Source organism: Habropoda laboriosa, unplaced genomic scaffold (assembly GCF_001263275.1).
Source record: "Habropoda laboriosa isolate 0110345459 unplaced genomic scaffold, ASM126327v1 scaffold9, whole genome shotgun sequence".
NCBI classification, from domain to species: Eukaryota; Metazoa; Arthropoda; class Insecta; order Hymenoptera; family Apidae; genus Habropoda; species Habropoda laboriosa.
The window spans coordinates 775,312-796,500 of NW_017100191.1; the positions used below are offsets into that span (position 1 = coordinate 775,312).

Sequence of the window (21,189 nt, forward strand, 5' to 3'; positions counted from 1 at the left end):
ATTGTATTTCCTGGTGGACTGGAACACGTTCTTAGAAGTTGGAGAGGATGAAAAGGAGAAGGTCAACTTGAGGTTCCAGCCTAAAGTAGGCGACAGAACGAGATTCCTACCAGTGACTGTGCCTTAGATCCTTTTAGTATAGACATTTATCGTTTCACAGTGTCTGGTATTTAAGAGGTCACGTACGATTCTCCATTTTAAAAAGTCCACTCTCTTTTTACGTATTTCGAAAGGTACACATCGTTGAAATGTTTGAAGCCTAAAGTGAACTAGAATATTCGAATTATCGACGAAGTTACAGACACGTTTGAACGAATTGGTTGCGGAACTCTACAGGCGTTATTATAGATTCCACTCCAAAATACTTCAATCAGCCACTTAATGGCCAAGTTTATATAAATAATTGTCACGTATAGTCGCGGCCACGATGTAGCGAGGTCGTAATATCGGTGAGGCGTCGATGTGAACATGTCTTAGCTGGCAGGACTCAAGAATTGACAGAAATACCAGCAGATAAGTGCTTGAAACCATGGTCAGGACTGTACGAAGAATTGTTGCATTCAGCGAAAGTCAAACTGATTCTAATATATTTACTGAAAACTGCGTGCAGCTAGGACAAATTAGGGTTTTTCCCTCTGGAGAGAGCCGCTTTTGGAAGTACGGTTAGAGGTAAATGTCTTATCGAGGTCTTTTGCATCTTAATTTATTCGCGAGCGCTATATACAGATAGAAAGTGCGAAAAGGTTGTGTAGCTTAATATTGACATATTTTCCATTTGTAAATGGAATACCATTTTCTACTTGAAATGCCAAATCAAACTCTACCATTCATTCACCGTTGGAACCTTCGAACAGACTGCAACGCACGGCCTTGTGTGCCGCAACATCAATCGGTGCCGATTCTTCAGAGTTTAACTTACGACCTCGCTATATCGTGGTTACGACTGTACAATTTTTACTTTCCATAAAATTTACTACGAAACGTCGTACAATCCAATGGCTGGAATATTGACAAATCTTCTCCAAATAATGGACAACCAGAAATGCATCATAATATACAATATACAATTCTTATGGCATAAAATAAAAAGAAAAAAGAAACGTCGTTGTAGAGATTTAAACAGCATTTTTCAAGATGGGGGACAGATAACCGCCTTACCGTTCGCAGTGGTTTTTTAAAATAAATCGAACCATTTTCGAATAACAAAAGAAAAGCTACTAAATACTTTTTTTTTTAAATTATTGCCATTGCTGTAAGTCTTTTTTCTAAGAGAAACCTTGTGAGCCGAGAACTACGATTCGAAAAAGTGTTGAAACATCGAAAATTTGTATTTCCGATCATTCGCGCGGGCCGAATCATGCCCACCATTTGGGGCAGCGCAGAAGAAATAATTTAGCGAGTAAAAAGACATTGTATATTGGAACATTTTCTGGGGTACAATGCACTGACAGTACGATGATATAATCGTCGAGGGTAATCGTTACGTAACACGGTTTACGACACGTAGTTATTTATGCACTTCGTTTGTAATTGTTTTGTATTATATGTTTACTGAATAAAAACGTTTTCTGTAAGGAAAACGAGGAACTAACATTGCCTGACCTACATGCTTGTGAAAGTGTACAATTAGTATGGAAAGATGAGACAGAAAAATCGACCGGTTTTGATCAATTATTCAAGAAAGAAAGTCTCGGGGTGGATTGAGAATTATTTTCAATTTATAATGCGGTGTAATAACGAGGTTGGGTGTAAAATTAGGATGGATAGTTTGAGAACCACTGCAAGCGAGTTAGGTTCCTATCAAAATATTTAGTATCGAATGAACGAATGTCACGGATAACTCTATCGAAGATCGTTTCGATCTTATCTCGAGTCTACAATGTTCTCTTCAACTGGTTGCTCCATAATTTCACTATTTCTCTTGTTTTACGTGAATATTGTAAACTCTTCGTTTATCGAAAATGTCTCCGAAAATCTGCACCAATTCCTGGATATCGATTCATCGAGAGTTCGAAGAGATACCGAGATGGAGTCAATTTGGATGGAGTATAAATTCAACACTGGAGCTGGAAACAGAGAAGGTAAAATGTTGTTCTGTTGGAAATACAATCAAATTCGTTAGAACCTTTTTTTCTTTTCAAATTTCAGTCAAGTATTTTTCTATCTGAACTACGTTAAATTCTTAAAAGCATAGTTTTCTTCAAATTTCAGTTAAATCTTTTTCTATCTGAACTACATAAAATTCTTAAACACATTTTTTTTTTTTAAATTTCAGTAAAATATTTTTCTGTCTGAACTACATAAAATTCTTAAAAGCATAGTTTTCTTTAAATTTCAGTTAAATATTTTTCTATCTGAACTACATAAAATTCTTAAAAGTATTGTCTTCTTTAAATTTCAATAAAATATTTTTCTGTCTGAACTATATAAAATTCTTAAACACACTTTCTTCAAATTTCAGTAAAATATTGTTCTATCTGAACTATATAAAATTCTTAAACACAGTTTCTTCAAATTTCAGTAAAATATTGTTCTATCTGAACTATATAAAATTCTTAAACACATTTCTTTTTTTTAAATTTCAGTAAAATATTTTTCTGTCTGAACTATATAAAATTCTTAAACACATTTCTTTTTTTTAAATTTCAGTAAAATGTTTTTCTGTCTGAACCACGCAAAATTCTTAAAAACATTCTTTATTTAATTTCAGAGCTCGTCGTAACAGACATTTCTGTACAGGAATTGGCAAATGTGCCAAGTACGAGAACGAATTGGCTGTTTCTCGAAGTAAACGAATCTGCTTACCTCTTTAACACAGAAGAGTCGAGTTTCTTCTTCTATAAACTGGATTTAACTATCGGTTTGGCTACTCATTCCGCAAACTTGATCGTAGAAGGCACTATATTGACATTTAACGTAATCAGCCTGCAGCTAGAAATCGATCTGGTGGTTGTTTTGTGCGTGGAATCAACTAGTGGAACCACGTTGAAATGGTACAGACTGGTGGATGGAAATTCCTTCGAGTTCTTTTGGTCGTGGCAAGTGCAGAAACGTTTGAAGGACATGAAATTCATCCGACAGGAACAACTGAATAAATTACTGCTACTGAACGACGATAAAGAGCATTTTGGGATGCAATATTCGTCTATCGACGTTTACGGATTCAACATCGACTTTTCAACTACAAGTTTCGACTTTTGGTGACGAATTCTTCCTTTTCCCAATTTTCTGCCTAATATTAGGCGTAGAAATGAATTCTTTCCGACTGGATTCATGTAATTGATTCAAAACCAACGAGTTTCTATCGCGATGGTATTTTCAAGCTGCCAAGAAAATGTCAAAACGTCATCGATAACGACAGAAATTATATTTCGACGATCGATCCATTTTCAGTCTTTTTACGTAAAACATCGATTTTACCCAAAAGTCGGAAAAAATTCATTTCCACGCCTAATATATTTTCGAGATTTTATTCTTCGTTGGATTTTGACTGATCGTTCGATGCAGGTTCTTTGAAAGGATTCTCGGGCCAAAAGCGTTCGGTATCCAACTCTGCCCCGTTTACGAAAGCCTTTCCCTTGCTCTTCAAGGCGAGAACGATGTATTCCTATACGAATATAGAAACACTACTGGAGGAAGAATTTTTCACGAGTTACAAACCATAAAGTCGAACGATTTGAAAAATTTCGCCTGCTTTGAAAGTGGATACCTTCAGTTTCTAGCGATATCCGGACCGGAAGCTGGTCTCTTTTACTTGGTAGATGGTGAATTTTTGTTCAACGCAGAATCTGAAGCCAGCTTTGGTAACATTTCATTTTACAAGAAAAGAAAAATGACTTTTCTTCTTCTTTGACGATTTCAGTTTATATCTTTTACTGTCTGCAGATGTATCAGAAATTTCTTGGGTGCAAGATGTAAAATTGGACACGTACAGAGACGAATCTCTGTTGTTGATTCAATTGAAAAATTCCACTGTGATTGCTCTAGCTTGGCAAGGTCTGAGTTTCAAAAAAATAGAGTTACCCAATAAGATTCTCGATCAATTCGATCTTTCTATGGTCACACCTATTCCAAAATTTGGGTTTATCTCGGGTGGCAAGTTTGTGAAATTTCATACGAAATTGGAGGACGTGCAGCATCCAGTTCAGTATACAACAGAGAGATTGCTAGGCTTGCAAAGTTTATTGAACGTAAGTATTTTACGTATTATACAGGGTCATTTAAAACAGGCCGTCTAATTATCTTCTCTAGCTATAGTGGTAGGGACAAATTTTTACACGTAATTTAAATGGTCGTAAAGGGTGAGACAAAATAGAAGACATCTTTTTCGTGGAAGAAATGGTGAAAAATGAAAGGAAACTTCACTTTTGATAAAAAATTGAAAAATGCTACAACATACAGTAGAAGAAATTATATAAATTCATGTAAAAAAACATAGGTGTGACCTTTAAAAAAAAAATTTTTTTCTTCCATCTTGTTCACCTTTTGAAATCATTTAAATTACGTATAAAAGATACATATGTATATTGTTGGTTGGCACTGATAACTCAAAAAATGTCAATTTTGATTTTTTGCATAGATAGATTCCATAGATACAATATTTTTATCATCTAAAGCGGTACATTTCTAACTTCATTAGTTTCATACCAGAGAGAAGATCAGATACAGCGGAGTCTCGGTTATCCGAGTCCCGTTCAACCGAGATTCCGTATTATCCGAGGTGCTTTGAACTTAAATAAAATGAAAAAATTGCAGTATTTTTTAGGGTCGATGGGTGTTCGTAAATCGTGCAATAAAATCATAAAAAACATTTTCATATTGACTATTTAATAAACAGTTAATTAAACTTAAATACATGTACAATTTTACATTATCAAAATGCTTTTTATGATTTTCTTGCGCGACTTATGAACACCCATCGATCCTTCCCTATTATCCGAGTTTTCGATTATTCGAGGTAGGCTCGATCCACATCATCAGTATTCAACTATTAGTCAAATGCAAATTTTAAACTGCTTTTCCTGTAAAATTCACATTTCTCGAGTTATGTCGCTGTCAATGTCAAACAGCGATGTGGAAACTAAACATTGTTTAAATTACTCAGGACACGTTGTACCATCAGGAGAAAATTATAGACGAAACAAAAGCACGATACGAAAAGAGTTACTTAAAAAATTCTATAATCACCGGTTTTTGGAACCTGAGTACAGTGAATGTAACGAGCGCAGACATAGCTGATAACGTGATTTATCATTCAGTCACCATAGGTGCAAGTAATTTAACGAGAGAAGAATTAGAATTCGATGTGAACGATTTCTCGGATAGACTGAAAATTTTAGAACAGAAGCTCGATGAAATTAACTCGAACTTGGAGAACGCTATGGATTCTAACTCACGTGTGTTACATTTCGATTCAGGCGTGGAAATTTTCGGAAATATCAACGTCACTGGAACTTTGAACGTTGAAAACTTAAGTGCACAATACATCAATGACATAAATTTAACGAACAACTCCGAGTCTTCTAACGATCGCAATTTCATCGAAGATGAGAAATCATTCGATTCGATAGAATCAGAAAATTTGACAATTCATTCGGTGAACGGTGTACCCATTGAAAATATTCGTTTCAGCGATTTTACGGTGGATTACAGTAACACAGATTTCTCGAAAATAAATCGAGCTCACATAGAAGGACACCTTTCCTTTGAGACGATCAACGGTATTAATTGGGAAGCGCTAATGAAGAACATCGTGTGGAAAGACAGGCCAATGTTCATTCCAGGGAACACTACCATCGAAGGGGTAAATCTAGCTGTTGAAAATCAAGTTTCACACGATTAACATATAACGTGTGCCGTTTAATTTCAGACACTGACTGCAGATGTATCCGACTTGTACGTGTTAAACGATCTTCCGTACCCCGAAGACTACGTTTTAACGGATAGCGAAGATCCTGTGATTATAACTGGTTCAAAATCGTTTAACACATTGCTAACGCCACGTCTGGAAAACGTGACCACCCTAAACGGGATAGATTTCGAGGATTTTGTCATTTTGAACAAGGACAATGTCCTGAAAGAAGAGACCACTTTTGAGAATTTGACAATCGAGAGAAAGTTTCAGGTACGTACCTTGAATTTTCTTCAATATTGTAGGAATCGACGGGAAAAAATTTTGAGGGACCCAATCGGGGACCTTCGGCGTAGGAAGCCGAGGCTTTACGCACTACGCCAACTATTTTATTTATTTTAATTTATTTAGCTTTTATTTGTATCTCCAGAGCTTATGCATATTACATAGTTAATTTTAGGTATAATATTGTCCTTAAGTTTTAGGTCACGTTGCCTGTCCGGGGACATTTGGCGCGTATCCTGTATTTTCTTTTCGTTTTTCAGTGCTTATTGTGTGGGTAATGAGAATTGAGCTGTAGTGATTAGGAGAAATCACTACGCCAACTACTCCCTCTCTATTTTTTCTTGTCGGTTTCCTATTTGGGTATGGAGGCCCCGAGACTACAATATATTTCACGAATTCTGAGAATTTTTCGCCATTTTAGGTAGACGGTGAGATATCTGGATTAACCGAGAAGCTGAGTCGATTGTTGAACGAAACTTCCGAAATTTCTTCAGACGTCACCTTCTTGAATTTGAACGTTTTGGGAAATGTTACGTTCGATACAGCGTTCATGAACAGGCGTCTGTTGAATTTAGGAGATCTACTGTTGAAAACGGAAGAAAACGTGGAAATTACCGGAACTAAGACGTTTTTGGGGAACGTTGGAATGTTGTCCAATGTTACGATCACGTCTGGCTTGGTCAATGGACACTTTCTGGACGAATTCGTGACTCGGGACACCGATCAAGAATTTCCAAGTAATAAATTCAACTTTTGTCAAAAGTTGATACACGTTCGTTAATTATACTTTATTTCAGATTTAACGAAAATATCGTCGAACGTCACTTTCGGGAACGTGACATTTGGAGCGGTAGAAAAGCTAGAAGCTTTCTTGAACGAACAAAAATATCTGACCGATTGTTTGGACAAAATTATCGTGTTCAAGTCACCGATTATAGTGGACGAATTGTCTTTCGATAAATTGAACAACGACATATCGTACGAGCACTTCAATCAGAAGCTAAACGAAACGTTTCAGAATGTCACCTTTGAGAATTTAATCGCAGAAACTTTGCTGGCCGAAGAAATTGTCCCTAAGACTGTAAACAACGTTGATTTTTCTAATTTCACCAAAGATTTGCCACATTCGAACATTATTGACGAATACAGAGTCGATCATTTGGAGACTGATCGATTGAACGTGTCGTTCATAAACGGAATGTCTCTGGACGAGATTAACGAGTTGATAGACAGAGAAAAATCGATATTGGAGAGTATCTTAAATGGAAATATTACTTTAGAATCTCTTCAAGTGAGAGGAAAGATCGAGACAAAATTAATCAACGGAGAACTCTTCGCAGATTTGTACGAGGACCAAATAGACACTGTGATCTTCAAAGAAGACGTGTCCATAAAGAATCTGACTGTTTTAGGGCTAATGAATGGCTTCAATTTTTCAAAACGTGTCTCTGATACAGTATTAAAAACCGATAAAAACATAGTAATCAACGGGCACAAAATATTCAACAACATATCCTGCCAGCAACTTGAAATAAGATTTTTGAACGGCCGTCCTGTAGAAAATATTCTAAATCCTTCGAGAAGACAAGTTTTATCAGGTCCTGTGGTCGTAAATGGTACTTGAAATTCCTTCTGTTTTAATTTTCTTATCTCTTTCTTTTTCAAGAAATTTCTTTCTGTTCAAATTTAATTAGGAAATAAAATTGAGTAAAATTTTCTCGCGTCTGTTCAGGTTCGGTGACAATTTTGAAAGAGTTCAACGCAACCGGAAATATCGGTAACGTATCGTTCCAAGGTTTAATGGACAGATTCAAGCCCTTAGAGAACAATACGTTCGAGTTGCATGGAAGTATTCGTTTCCCTAACAACGTGACTATCGAAAATCTCTACTTGAATGGTTCCATTCAAGGAAGAAACATGGACGAGTTTCTTAACGCTGTGGTTCTCAAGAAGGAGGACGATCTCACGATATCTGGCACGAAAGTGTTCGAAGGCTCTATTACTTTTAAGGACGCATTTGTAGTGCGCGAGAGGTTGAACGACATAGACCTGAAGAAGTTCGACGAGAAGGCTGTCTTTATCGACAAACCATTCTCCGTCGAGTCGAAAATTGTCTTCAAAGATGATATTAAAGTGGAGAAGGATCTTGCAGTTAAAACGAGCCTTGAAGCTAAATCCATCATGGGAATCGATATAGAAGAGATGAAACTTAACGTGCTGCATCTGGACAGACCTACTTATATCGACGGTGATTAAAGTTGCATTTGTTTTGGAATAAAGGGAGATTAGACCACCACTGAGGCCTGAAAATGATACCTAACTTTGGCAATTTTTTTTAAACAGTATAATTGACTCGATCGGAAACTTTTCACGAGAGCTTTGTTATATTATCCTTAGAGAATATAAAAGTATTTTTTTCGTTTAATTTATTCACAAAATGGCGGGGTTACGGATGTCCCAATGGTGGTGTCCCCTGCTAAGAAAAATATCGAGTTTTATAGAAACTGTGAACGTGTGAAGAAAGTCCCTAAAAAGAAAGCCGATTTTTTCAAACCTCAGAAGTGGCCTGACCCCTTAATTATTGGATATTTTTATTCTTGAACCGTGTGTGAAATTCTTTTGTCGATAGAAACTATCACGTTTACCGATGTGAATTTCGAATCGGACATTCGAGTGGAGAAGTTCAACGATTTGGATATGAATTTGTTAATACCGTTGAATAAGGAACAGGCTATGCCTGTGAAGGTTCTGAAATGCCTTAATATTACCGTAGATAAGCTTACAATATTGGAAACTGTTAATAACCAAGATTTAACAGAAATCCAAGAGAACACTTTTATGGTACGATACCTAAATCAATGATCTATCTATACGTGCCTTCTTTCAAGCTCACTCGAAGATCATCCAGAGTCATTCAAGGTCGGTCAATGACACTTTTACATTTTCAGACGATTGGAAGTCAGAATATAACAGGAAATTTCAATTTTCCTGGTCACGTCCATATTCGTCGCGATTTCAATCCGCGTCTCATCAATGGCATCGATCCAACAAGGTTTATCCCTTTGAATTCAAAGAGTTCCATAAGTGGTAGGTCGTAGAAAAGAGATTCCTCGATGAAAAAATGCTTCGTGAAATTTTCACTTTTTCCAGGAAATTTCGTATTCGAAAGTCCAATGTATTTCAACCAAAGCTTGCGAGTATTAGGCTATCTGAATGGCATAAATCCCACTCGATGGGAAGCTGTGGCTGTTACCGCGAATAATTCGCTTCAACAGATCATCTCTGGTAGGTGGACAGTGTTTGGAAACGTTTATTTCGAAAGAGGAGCTTCTGGAAGCGATATAGTAAATGGTATCAATGTCACCGAAATTTCGAACACCTTGGCTAAGAGGCATTTAGAGATGGACGCTGTTTTGATGGAGAAAAATGTATGAAATTTTCTTTTCTTTTACAAAGTGCTGAGGAACACCACCCTCTTACATTCCAAAAATTGAAGGAAAAAGCTGAAACTTGCATTTATATCCTATGAAAAGATTGAAACTTTTCATTCAGTCGGTAGAGAAGAAGGGCTAAATATGGGCTAGTTGAAGTATTGAATCATGTTAGATGCTTCACCGTATTGAAAATAGGACGAAACTACTATTTATGAACAAAATAAGTGTTATGGAGGAGACAGTGGCCTACGTTTGTTTTGTTTACGTGTTCTGTTGCAAAACGTGTCATTTCTCTTATTTCGCTATTTCAAAACATTTTCCAAGTAAGTTCGTTTTATTGTTTCAGCAATAACCTATTAAACTGAGAGGTAATTAACTAAGAGTGCTACATTGCTGACATTGAAGCTTCTTTTAAGTATAAGTTTCGTAATGAATATCATCGCTCTAAGCGTTCCTGATCAAATGATCTAAATATGGGCTGCAAAGCTAGTAGCTTTATAATATGGGCTAATATGGACTAGCCAATATTAGAATTCGGTGACTATGAGAATTGTAATAAGAAACATACCAAAACATTAGAAAGAAAGATATATACGTTTGTGACTATTGTAGATAGATTGTAAATATTGTAAATAGCATTTAAATTTCAACCTGAAAATATGCAGTTCTTACTTTTCACTTCGATTACTTTACGAGTGGCCCATATTTCGAACACTTTTCTAAAAATGAAGATTTTCCCTTTTATTTTAAACGCATAATTTGCAACACACATTGCCTTTGTTCAGCTTATTTTCATTTCGTTTCATACAGTAAACATGTTATTGATATTGATATATATATGTATATATACTGTCCGACAAACCTAAAGTGAAGCCTCTGACGTCACACAGGGCCTAAAAGTGGGAGATGTAGGGGAACTTGCGACGGCTCCCTGTTAGTAAGCCAATAGGGGTAGAATAAGGCTATCGCAGTTACTCTTAGGTCTTCCCTTATATTCAGCAAATAGGGATAGAATAAGGCTATCGCACTTACTCTTCTATGAACAATAGATGACGATCGGGTCTCACAAATAGGGATAGAATAAGGCTATCACACTTACTCTTCTATGAACAATAGATGACGATCGGGTCTCGTTCGAGCAGTCGGTAAACAGATGAGCAGATAAAAAAAAAATTAAGTTTACGTCGCGCAGACACCATAAACAGGCGAACAAATGCCTGCGCGACGCCAAACGATGTGCATCATGGTAAACTTTATTTTTTTATCCCACGTTCCCAAAATTTCTCTATTATTTCGAGTAGCTTATTTTACAGGTTAAAATTCAAGCAATCCAATGGTATTTTTTTCAAAATTATTCTACGAGTGGGAACAGTGTCAAATTAGCAATTGAAACTTTAGCAGCGATTGTTGCTATGTTTATTGCTATGAAATAAGCCCAAGATCGAAATATTATCTTTAAACAAAGCCGAAATATTACGGTTAAAGTGAGGACATGTCGTCTGATTTTGTCAAATTTTTCAAAATTTTAACATTAAATAGTGGCTGTTTGATGACTTTTATTGGCTGTAAACAGTGGCTGTCGGTCTGTGGTGGCACGCTATTTTTCATTGCAGCCAGAAATTTTGTAGCTCCTTAAGCAATTTTTTAATGCGCCGAAATCTACTTTTATTATTCAGGAATAGGAAAAAAATATTTACATTTTAGTTTTCTAACTGTTAAAAAATATTAATACATTTCCTGAGACTTCCTTTACAATAACAATTTACTGTGTATGAGTCGCTTAGAAATGAACGTCTGCGCTATTAAATATGTCTTACGCGCCAACGTAGGTAAGAGGATAAGGCGACCAAATAATTTTTAGTTTTCCGTTCTTTTATCATCGACAACTGACTTAAATTCGTGTTCCTAAACCATTTACCTACAATCCAACTTCTCCTCAAGGGCCTGCAGTGTAAGAACCAAGAGTAGTGGAGATGACCTGAACCGCCTATTTTGCTAGGCTGTGACGTCAGAAGCTTCACTTTAGGTTTGTCGGACAGTATGTAGGAAACGGAATGCAAAATGTAATTAGAAATTGGTAAAATATAATTGAGATAAACAAAACACAATGCTATATAATTACGATAAACACAATTGGTAACTCTTTATCGCTTCGCAGGAAAATGAACGAATCTCGCTCTTGTTTTCCCTATTTATAAGGTCTTCGCTCGCTCTCTCTCATTCTCACGCGCTCTCTTGGCAACTCGCATCCCTCGCATTCGCACAAACACACTCACTCTTGTTTAATAACAACGAACGTTGGAAGGCCACGGCCGTCCGAGCTCGTTGCCACCGTTTCGCCTATTTGTATCGCAGGGATTTAAACAAAACACGCTCCGGTCATTAACCTCCTACATATATTTAAATGTGTCGTATACCTCTCTCCTATCTTTCATTAGTTTTTAGTCATCCTGCCTCCTTTCCTTTACTGTAAAAAATCCGCATCATCCTAACGTTAGTCACCCCGAAACCTAGACCTCCACATCATCCTTTACTTTTACTCATCGCTGAACCTAGACCTCACCGCCTCTCCCTACATTGACCTCTGAGACCAACCCCTACTCTCGTACTTACCGAACCTATATCTAGAAACCTTTTCCGTCGAAACAGCAGATTTTTGTCTAGTGGTCTTCACGCACCGAACGTCACCGAACTGTCTAATAAAGTCGAATAGTACTACGCGCAGAATAGCTCCCTTATTTCGCCCCAGTTTCCGTCAGGCTCTCCTACCGCGTACCTATTGAATATAATAAACCAACGCAAGGAATCGCGAGCCGCGGAATACAACAAATGTCATATCTTAAAAATCATTCACAGGTTTGACAATAAATCCTGAAATAAAAGTGATAGCCTATATTTACACCGTCTCGTCTATCTATGAAAAAAATTTCCAAACTTCACCTATTTTTAGTCACCTCAGGGTGGTGTATCCTCTTGAAGTACAAATGACTTGAAAATCTGTCTAAGTGCTCGTATTTTCTTCGTAGGCAAATTTGAACAGCATATGCGACGATTTAAGTCACCTGAAGCATTTCGCAGAGAAGCAAATTTATCAGTTCGCTGCATTCGACTATTTACAAATCATCGAGTTGGATAGCGGCATCGTTAGCGTCCATTACTTCGAATTAGACGACTTGGACTATTTCATGTTGAGTTACAACACTTGTCAAATGCACACATACTTATTCACTGGAACGAAATTCGAGTTGGTAGCTAATGTGCCTGATTTTGGGGTGGTCGAACGATGGACCACCTTTAAACACGATCAAATCTTGTATTTTCTCACTTCGGGAGCGAGCTCGTGTGGAAGAGGTCCTGTTAATTTGTGGAAATTGAAGAACGACGAATTTCAGGTGAGTTTTCAAGAGTCGGTTAAACTTAGAGATTATTCAACTGAATGATTTCTCGTGTCTTTTAATTCTTTCAGCATGTCTTAGACCTTGATCGCAGTATAGACAGCAGAAAGATAAACAAGGACATCTTTTTGACGTTAATCGGTTTGAAAGGGCAGATGAGATCTTCTGCAAGGATGGACGAAGAATTGGAAAAATCACTTTCGTCTCTGGAAGGTGAAGACGACGTGAAAATTGTCTTGGAAGATGATCAGATGCTGTTAACGAGTAGAAGTAACGTGTACGAGTATAATACTGATCGTTCTAATGGTACTAGTCTTGGAAAATATACCAGAAGTCCAGAAATTCTGCATTTCAAAGCTGGATTACTCGAGAAGGAAATGTTCTTGTATTACGACGAAGAATTCAGCAAGGATCGTATATTTGTGAGTTCCGTTTTCACGAAACCTTGTTTAACGACAATTAATTGTTTTACATTAATTTCAACGTAAAAATAAGTTCCAATAAAATCTTATTTTTGTTTTGTTCGTTTCAATTCATCGTGTAGATTTGCAACCGTAACGCAAAACGGAAGCAAATTCTGCAGACTTTGAAGGTTCACAGGCCAACGTCGTTTACGATACTCAACTTCGAGGGGTCGATTGAAACTTTGCTCGTTTTTGTTGAAAATAAGAAGAAACTTCGTATTTACGAGTATAAAGGTACTGAAAAATTTTTCAATTATTTTTTATTCGATGAAACACGTGAATTTTTTTAGGTATCCAAGGGTTCGTGTATAGGGACAGCATAAGAATGAACGTGGATAAATTGTTCGCTTTCAAATTTCGGAAATATACTAATTTCGCGAAACGACACCTCCTCGCCCTAATTCACGAGAACAGGTTAACAATCCTGGAGGCAAAAATGTACGGAGAAAAAGTAGATATGGCAGCGTTAACGTGTTGAAAAATTTCAGGGAGAATTGATGTTAAAAATGTAATTACAAATGTACATATCGAATATTAGAATTAATTTAATATATTTAATTACAGTTTTGTTATATTGTAAGAAATTATTTTACGTTACAATTAATCATGTCTTCCTGGTAAATAATACTGTATTCTTGCACGCTATTATTTCTTTTCTTATGCTATCATTACTACCTTGGAAAAAAAATATCAATATACCTCTCCCGATCTTTTCGCTTTATAAAATGCGATAATTTCTTCGTCGATCTCAGGATCCCCTGTCAAAGGCAACGAATTTTCAAACTTATCTTCCTCCTCCGAATTGAATCTTCTATCGAAGCTTCTTGTCTCGGTTCTTTCATCTTCTTTAACAGCGAAAGGTTTCTCCGGAAGTTGACGTTTTGTCGAATTGAAGTTCAACGATTTTTGATAAACTGGAATGGAATAATCTGTTTCTACAGACGAAGATCTCGTGTCTTTAATTCTGCTTCTAGTATTTGATAAAGGACCGTCCTTAGTTTTGTCGTCTTCTTGCTTCGTCACCTTTGTCACAGTATTTCTCTGCTTTCTGTCAGATTTACGAGAAGATTCTCGATTTACTTCAACTTTACTACTCACTACTTCATCACATATTTTACTTTTCTCTTCCGACAAATGATTCAAAGTCAAATTCACGATATTGCAAGCTGATAAATCTGATTTCAAAAGATTTGTTCGTCTCTGTGTGATTAATCAAGCTTTCTCTACTTGCACTTCTTGCAACGTCATTTGCTTCAACGTTGTCACAAATTTTTTCGTTAGAACTCATTTTAACCGAATTATCGTCGTTTGCACAATTTTGGACGAGAGACTTCGAACTCTTAGGCCTTCGTTTCTGTTTCTTCGAACAGTTATTATTAATCACCGAATTCTGCTTATCATTCTGAATATTGCTGACAGTCGATACGTTCTCAATTGTCCCAGTGAGTCGTTGATTTTTCTCTTTCTTCATCATTTCGAGCAACAGTGCTGTTTTCACGTCAAGGAATTACCAGATAAATAATAGAATAAAACAAACGGAAATAAGGATACAAATTTCTTTATCCCTCTGAACAACCAGCTCCTTGTAATATTCCATTTTCTTCAAACAACTTTTCGGATCCTTGCTCAGTTGAAACACTTTTTTCAAACTCCGGAAGCAATATTGCACTTTCGTAGGATTATTATCCCAGCAGATCTCTTCGTTGATCTCCAAGAAATTTCTCAGCTGAGAATCGAGATTTCTCTTGTCCTCGGCGGTGAGCTCTTCAGACGTCTGTATGAGTAAAATAAACGAATTACGGCTTCATCTTAGAAGCTGGATCAATATTTAATTAAAACACCGAACTGCCTGTCCCGTCAGAGCTTCAATTTGCCGCCTAAGCCTTTCATTTTCCGCCTTCAATAATGCATTCTCGCTTTGAACGTTCGTTTCCAGATTTAATTTCACGTCGTTCCTTATTAGAGCAACCCTCTGTGCAAATCTGCAGGTGGACAGTGTCTCCTTGTGATCGATGAAACGAGCCCAATTAAGCGATCGAAATTTAACAACACTTTTTCAAAGATACGGCATAAAAAGTATTTTCTGCACCTCTAAATTGAAAGGAACAACGCTTATAGTGGCCAGCATCGTAGTCATACAGTTTCCTCCTAGACTGTCTCTTAAAATTGACGTCAAGACGGAATTCCTAAGAACGAGAATAGTGAAAGTTCCACGGTCGATCAAGGATCAGATATTTTATCAATTACTTTCTATTAGAGGCAAAAAAAAAGAAAAAATGGATAATCATGGAGTTGGAGTTCCAGAGGGAATTTAGCACCTGTAAGGAATGTGACCCGCGCTCTCCTGACCCAGACACACTATGACTTGTTCCAGGTAATGTAGGCTCAGGTTAATGTGCTTCGCCTCAGTTAGAATGGTGCCGGTTATCGAGCATTTGTAGACTCGCTCGGATCTGCGGAAAGATCGGTTACCGTTACAGAATTTGCCAGCGTGAGTCCAGATGGCAATGAGAAAGCAAGAAGTAATGGAACACAGGGGAAAAATCATTATAGACAAGTGGGTCGATGATTGATGCATTCATTTCCTCGACATTCTTGAGAAATTTTTACGGAGGAATGACTTATGGAAGAAATTCAATTTACAAGTTATTTACATCGAGTGGACGCGGTGTCGTGAGAGAAAAGAAAATTCATTATTTATTTATTAACCGTTGGATAGCTGAATGTTCGACGTTCGAATGAAAAGCGGTGCCGGGTCACATTTGACCCGTCGCGCGATTCCTTTTTTCTTTATTTTCAATACATTACTCTACATTTCTTGGCAACTTGAAAAGAAAAAGAATGGTATTGTTAATTAGTGGTTGAGTTTGTAGAAATTTATTGTATACCTCATAGATTATTAAATAAGGGATTTATTGTGTAACCTATAAGTTATTAAAATGTAAATTTTGTATTGATCATAATTTAATTTCAACTACCAATATTTATAATTTAGTACTTACATCCCCAAATTGTTTGCAGTAATATATTCCATATAACTAAATTTCTCAGTAACTTAAACTATTTATTTAATTATTAACGATAGCACGGTGAAATAGCCATTCTGTGCCTCTACTCGAAACATTTACATCACATTATGTCCGCCTCCGTATCAACGAAGTTTCGTGTACAACAGTTTTCTATATTATTACTAATAACGGAAGCATTTCAAAATTTTTCTCCACTCTGTATATATTCCATAAACCTTCTACACACGCGAGTAGTACGGGTCACAGATGACCCCGTTTCGTCGAGCGACTTTTTTCAATGAAAACGCCTGTGTAGAGATTTATTATTAGGGAGAGACCTATAGAGGGCTAGCTTTATTCAGGAGCTCCTTATGGTTCTGTTACGAGCTGCTCTAACCTCGTACTACCTTCAGTCGATACAACGCTGAAGATGGTATACTAACCCAGCCAGGTCCACGAGGTGCACTTTCGCTCGCTTATACTGTTCAGCGCCGAACTGCTTCGTGGAAACCACGATGGTAAAGATGCAGTGCGATCTTGATGACTGGGTGTTCATCGGCGTCTCCACGGTAATTCTGTTTAAACATTTTCATATTCAGGAATCCTTCAAAATTCGAATTTTTCAATTCCCACTTCGTGTAAATCGTCTTACCGATTGCTGTCACCTAACAGAAGCAATTTGAAAGCCTCTTCGACACTTCCGACACAGTGGAACGTCAAATTCTTCAAATGCAAATTCCCATTCTCATCCTCTTGAATGCTGATACGTCTAAAGTACACTCGATCATTTCTACCAAACTACTTTTTATCGCTCTAAACAATATACAGGGTGGGCCATGTAAAATGGGCCACCTAATTGTCTGCTCCAGCTATGGTGATACGAGAAAATTTCGTATAAGTAATTCAAACGGTTTCAAAGGGTGAACAAGATTATGTTTTTCAACACGAATATATTTTTTTTCTATTGGATGATGTAGCAGGTATCGATGGGCATTTAACCCTTATGTCAGTAACCAGAATACTTTATCGCCCATTTTAGTAGTTTCCTGATAACGAAATTCTAAACTTAAGGCAGACACGGATAGGAAATGTGCCAAATGACAACAATCTGGCCGGATATTTACCTGGAAGATCAAATATTTTAAGTGAGAATTATGCAAAAGGGTATCCGGGTACCCGGTTATTGACATAAGGGTTAAACATGCATACTAATATGATCTTAAAATGAACTTGGACTCGAAAATTTTATTCATTGTTCGCCATTGATTTATCAAAAAAATTCTTCTTCCATCTTATGTACAGTCGATCATAAAATGATTCGGACACTATTTAGAACATTATAACTTTTTTAAAATTGGGCCAAACGACTTGAATTTTTCTTGAGAAGTTAGAAAGATTAGTTTACTAGATGATGTGTCAAAAATTTTTTGAAAAAACTGCAATTAGTCGGAATCGCGAAGAAAATAGCGAAGGTCGTTTTTACATCTTTTTTATCTGAGCTTTTAATGAAAATTTAAAAAATACGTTTTGTAGATCTATGTCAATTATACGCATGCTGAAAATTTCATCGAAATGGGTTAATGTTGCGGTTAAAAATTGTGAGAATCGCACTATTTCACGATTTTCGGCCTATGACTGTAATAAATCTGAAGATTCTTACATCTTTCGGTGCCTGTCGCTTTGCTTCTCCATCAACCGATTTCGATGAAATTTTCAGCATGCGTATAACTCACATAGATCTACAAAACGTGTTTTTTTAAATTTTCATTGCGAGCTCAGATAAAAAAGTTGTAAAAAGCGACTTTCGCTATTTCCTTCGCAACTAATCCTAACTTCTCAAATCATGTCCGAATCATTTTGTGACCGACTGTATGTACCCTTTGTATTTTCTCGCACCACCATAGCTAGAGAAGACAATTAAGTGGCCCGTTTCACGTGGCCCACCCCGCATTCTAACCGAATAAAACCGAAAGAGGGGAAGTACAGTTGGTGAATGAAGGAAAATGGATGGCGAGGCGATTGCACATTGCACGCGGCTGCTCTATATTCGCAACCGCGTTCAGAATCACGGTTGATCGGTCAGGCTGTTTCCCTTTAGGGGGTCCAGGCTGCTTTTTTTACGAAATACTCAAGAAACAACTCGAGGGGCCGCGGCCATTTACGTCACCAGGACTTACGGTAAATCTTCCAATCTCGTAATCGCGAACTCGCGCTGCCGTTGCGGACGATCCAACAGGTCGTACCCGGTCTCGTTGTAAATCTCCAGATAAGCCACCTCGACGGAGTACACGTTTTCCGGCCGCTGCACGGAATTTAAGGGCGGTGTACGGTTCTTCTGCGTGTATACACGTATATACAAACGACGGAAGAAATATAGCGAGGTCGTAAAAATTCGGTCAGGCGTCAAAGTTCGCACGTTCGAACATATCGACAGGTGAATCGACAGGGACCTGAGAAGATTTCTGACCCGAAACCTCGGCCCAGGATCGCACAAAGTATGAATTAGCTTTGATTCAGTCCCAATCGAGAAAGGAAAAATGTTACTTAACGTTTTAATTCACGACCTCGCTGTATTTCTTCCATCGACTATACCTACACGTAATGTCTACCTTTTGCACGGTTTGAAACAGGTAGCGGAGGCTTCTTGGTACGATGCCTTGATACTCCTCTCCGCGGCTTCCGGTGATGCTGTATGTTTTCCCGCTCGCTGTCTGAGAAGTTTCAAGTTTCAAGTGAGTTAGAAAATGACGAATGCAGTGTGGATAGAGAACGTGGTACGAATTTTCGAATTTAACCCTTTCGCTGTTGTAAATCTGAGGGAAAATGGTTTCTAAGGTTTGAAAATCGGTGATAGACAGAAATATCATGAAATTTTGGTATACATATAGTAGTTCCTGAATAAATTTTCGATACGTATTTTTTTCGATTGGCAATCGTCCATAGTGAAGGGGTGAAAGTCGCTCTACATGAAAAATACAAAACTTATTATAATCCTGTAACAAGTTATAAAAGCATGTTGTATAACTGTGGGGCGGTCTAGCGCAGCGGTAGCTAGACAAAGGCTACCGAAAGACGACGGCTGCGCGTGTCGCGTGAGAGCGGTGTGCTGGTGGAGGCGCAAGACGAGCGAAAGAAGCAGTCGTTAAGTAGCCACCGGTCGTTTGTATCTTTTATTTTGTTTTTCTATTTTTTTTATTAAAAAACGTTGACCCGTTGTTGCTTCCTTTCTCCCTGTTCACATCCTACATAACTAGGTTATAAAACAATTTGTTTTATAACACTGTTTTGTTGTATAGTGTAGACGTATGTAGCTTCATTACGTAAAAAATTCGTTTTGTCTTCTAGAGTTTAGGTTTTGATTTCTAGAGTTTAGGCCTACACTTATGGTTCATTTATTCGTATCTAAAGACCTGTAGGTATAATATATAATAGTATATTAATTTAATTTTAACTGGATAATGTTACATCTATAGATTTATACTTTAACCTCACTTGTATTAACCCTTATAGTAGAATTGCTAACTTACATTAAAATAAGCATTTACCATTACATAGATATCTAGCTTATTTATAAGGAATAGGATGTATACGAAAATATAACCTATTAATATTATGTATACCGTTATATCGACATACGTCCATGAACGTGTAAAAGATAGTGTTAAGCCAGTCTTGCTTATTTATAAATACAATTTTAATTAATCAGGTATTGATTTATAACAGACTTTAACACTTTCGGCGAAGCCGGAAGCCCTAGACTATTGTATCTATTGATGCAATTAAAATGAGCCAATTAGAGTGAAAAATTGAAACGAAACAAGCTTCGTTTTTAGTCTGTACCACCACATTCCCGATGAGAATTTTTCTCGTGATTATTTATCGATTCGTTTAATAGGTTTTACCTGGCCGTAGGCGAAAATGGTGCCGTTGTAGCCATCGAGAGCACTTTAACAAACGAAATCACATAGCTGAGTGGGTTTATTAATTATTAACGATACGGTTCCTTTTACCTTTCCACCACGGGCCGCGCCACGTTCTCGAACACATCCGACTGTGACGCGGATTCCTCCAATATACGGAAGAAACTGAAAGTTACAGGTATTCACAAGTGTATCTTTCGTATTTCATATATAATTCTGTGAATGTCTTTTACGAGAAATTCCACGATTCGGCACGATTGTCGGGGTAGTCTTTCGTTCGTTGTATCGGGGAAACTAGGAACAGGAAGTCCTCCTCGAGATTCTCTTTCGGACGATGGAAGACTTGATAACTCTTCGAGAGAAATATACGAAGTATAATAACGATATTGAATTTGTACATTTTAGTATGTACCAGTGAGTTCTTTCTATTTTTCTCAGGCTTCAATCTAGCGTAGACTTTGATTGCATTCTTCACCATTGCGTTCGCATAACCTTGTAGCCTCGCTGTCATCCGTCGATGACAGATGATCGATTATCGAACATCAATGAATACGCAAAATTGTCAAAGGATGAACGATAAATAGAAATCAATTTTTAGAGAATTTCGTTGAATTTTTAAATGTATTCATAAGTGACGAAGATAACAATATACCCAGTCGAGAAAGTCTCCGTGCTTAGAATTTATTATTGTTAGGGGACCTCGAAAGAAGTATCGGGCAATTTTTTTTGGCTCTTTTTCGATTTTTCGGGGTGAAAACACAGTTAGCATATTTACCTGCATTTATTTGACATATTTTTCGATATGACAGAAAATTCGAAAGTTTTCACAATA

General features: G+C 37.1%; 3 protein-coding genes across 3 annotated transcripts in view; 2 read left to right on the forward strand and 1 right to left on the reverse strand.

Annotated features, from left to right (window-relative positions):
- Window positions 1-127, forward strand: part of LOC108580228 (mucin-5AC) — a 4,932-nt gene extending 4,805 nt beyond the window's left edge. Inside the window, exon 5 of the mRNA XM_017943937.1 lies at window positions 1-127. This exon is cut by the window's left edge and continues 27 nt beyond it. Coding sequence (XP_017799426.1) covers window positions 1-127 — 127 coding nt within the window.
- A 1,752-nt stretch (window positions 128-1,879) lies between these two features.
- On the forward strand, window positions 1,880-13,907 carry LOC108580229. The gene is made up of 16 exons (XM_017943938.1): window positions 1,880-2,081; window positions 2,711-3,200; window positions 3,508-3,803; window positions 3,886-4,190; window positions 5,105-5,803; window positions 5,870-6,124; window positions 6,558-6,873; window positions 6,934-7,752; window positions 7,869-8,384; window positions 8,766-8,977; window positions 9,085-9,223; window positions 9,287-9,564; window positions 12,597-12,962; window positions 13,037-13,387; window positions 13,510-13,663; window positions 13,720-13,907. Exons 1-16 carry the CDS (start codon window positions 1,880-1,882, stop codon window positions 13,905-13,907), a joined length of 5,586 nt encoding a protein of 1,861 aa, XP_017799427.1.
- A 212-nt stretch (window positions 13,908-14,119) lies between these two features.
- LOC108580230 (kinesin-like protein KIF6) lies at window positions 14,120-20,835 on the reverse strand. Its single transcript, XM_017943940.1, has 14 exons — window positions 20,770-20,835; window positions 20,591-20,709; window positions 20,448-20,522; window positions 20,340-20,382; window positions 19,047-19,148; window positions 18,615-18,739; window positions 17,090-17,206; window positions 16,881-17,012; window positions 15,748-15,882; window positions 15,519-15,615; window positions 15,279-15,431; window positions 14,981-15,203; window positions 14,657-14,917; window positions 14,120-14,604 (listed from the first exon to the last, which is right to left on the reverse strand). The coding sequence occupies exons 1-14, from the start codon at window positions 20,833-20,835 to the stop codon at window positions 14,120-14,122; spliced, it is 2,133 nt and encodes a 710-aa protein (XP_017799429.1).
- Window positions 20,836-21,189: the final 354 nt, after the last annotated feature.

Excerpts from the sequence above, each read along its gene's own strand:
- LOC108580230 (XM_017943940.1), bottom strand. The coding sequence starts at position 20,835 with ATGGTGAAGAATGCAATCAAAGTCTACGCTAGATTGAAGCCTGAGAAA. Across the intron at positions 20,383-20,447 it reads GCGCGGCCCGTGGTGGAAAG|TGCTCTCGATGGCTACAACG; the intron begins GTAAAAGGAACC and ends CGTTTGTTAAAG. Across the intron at positions 19,149-20,339 it reads CCATTTTCGCCTACGGCCAG|ACAGCGAGCGGGAAAACATA; the intron begins GTAAAACCTATT and ends GAAACTTCTCAG.
- LOC108580229 (XM_017943938.1), top strand. The coding sequence starts at position 1,880 with ATGTTCTCTTCAACTGGTTGCTCCATAATTTCACTATTTCTCTTGTTT. Across the intron at positions 8,978-9,084 it reads TCCAAGAGAACACTTTTATG|ACGATTGGAAGTCAGAATAT; the intron begins GTACGATACCTA and ends TTACATTTTCAG. Across the intron at positions 13,664-13,719 it reads TCGTATTTACGAGTATAAAG|GTATCCAAGGGTTCGTGTAT; the intron begins GTACTGAAAAAT and ends GAATTTTTTTAG.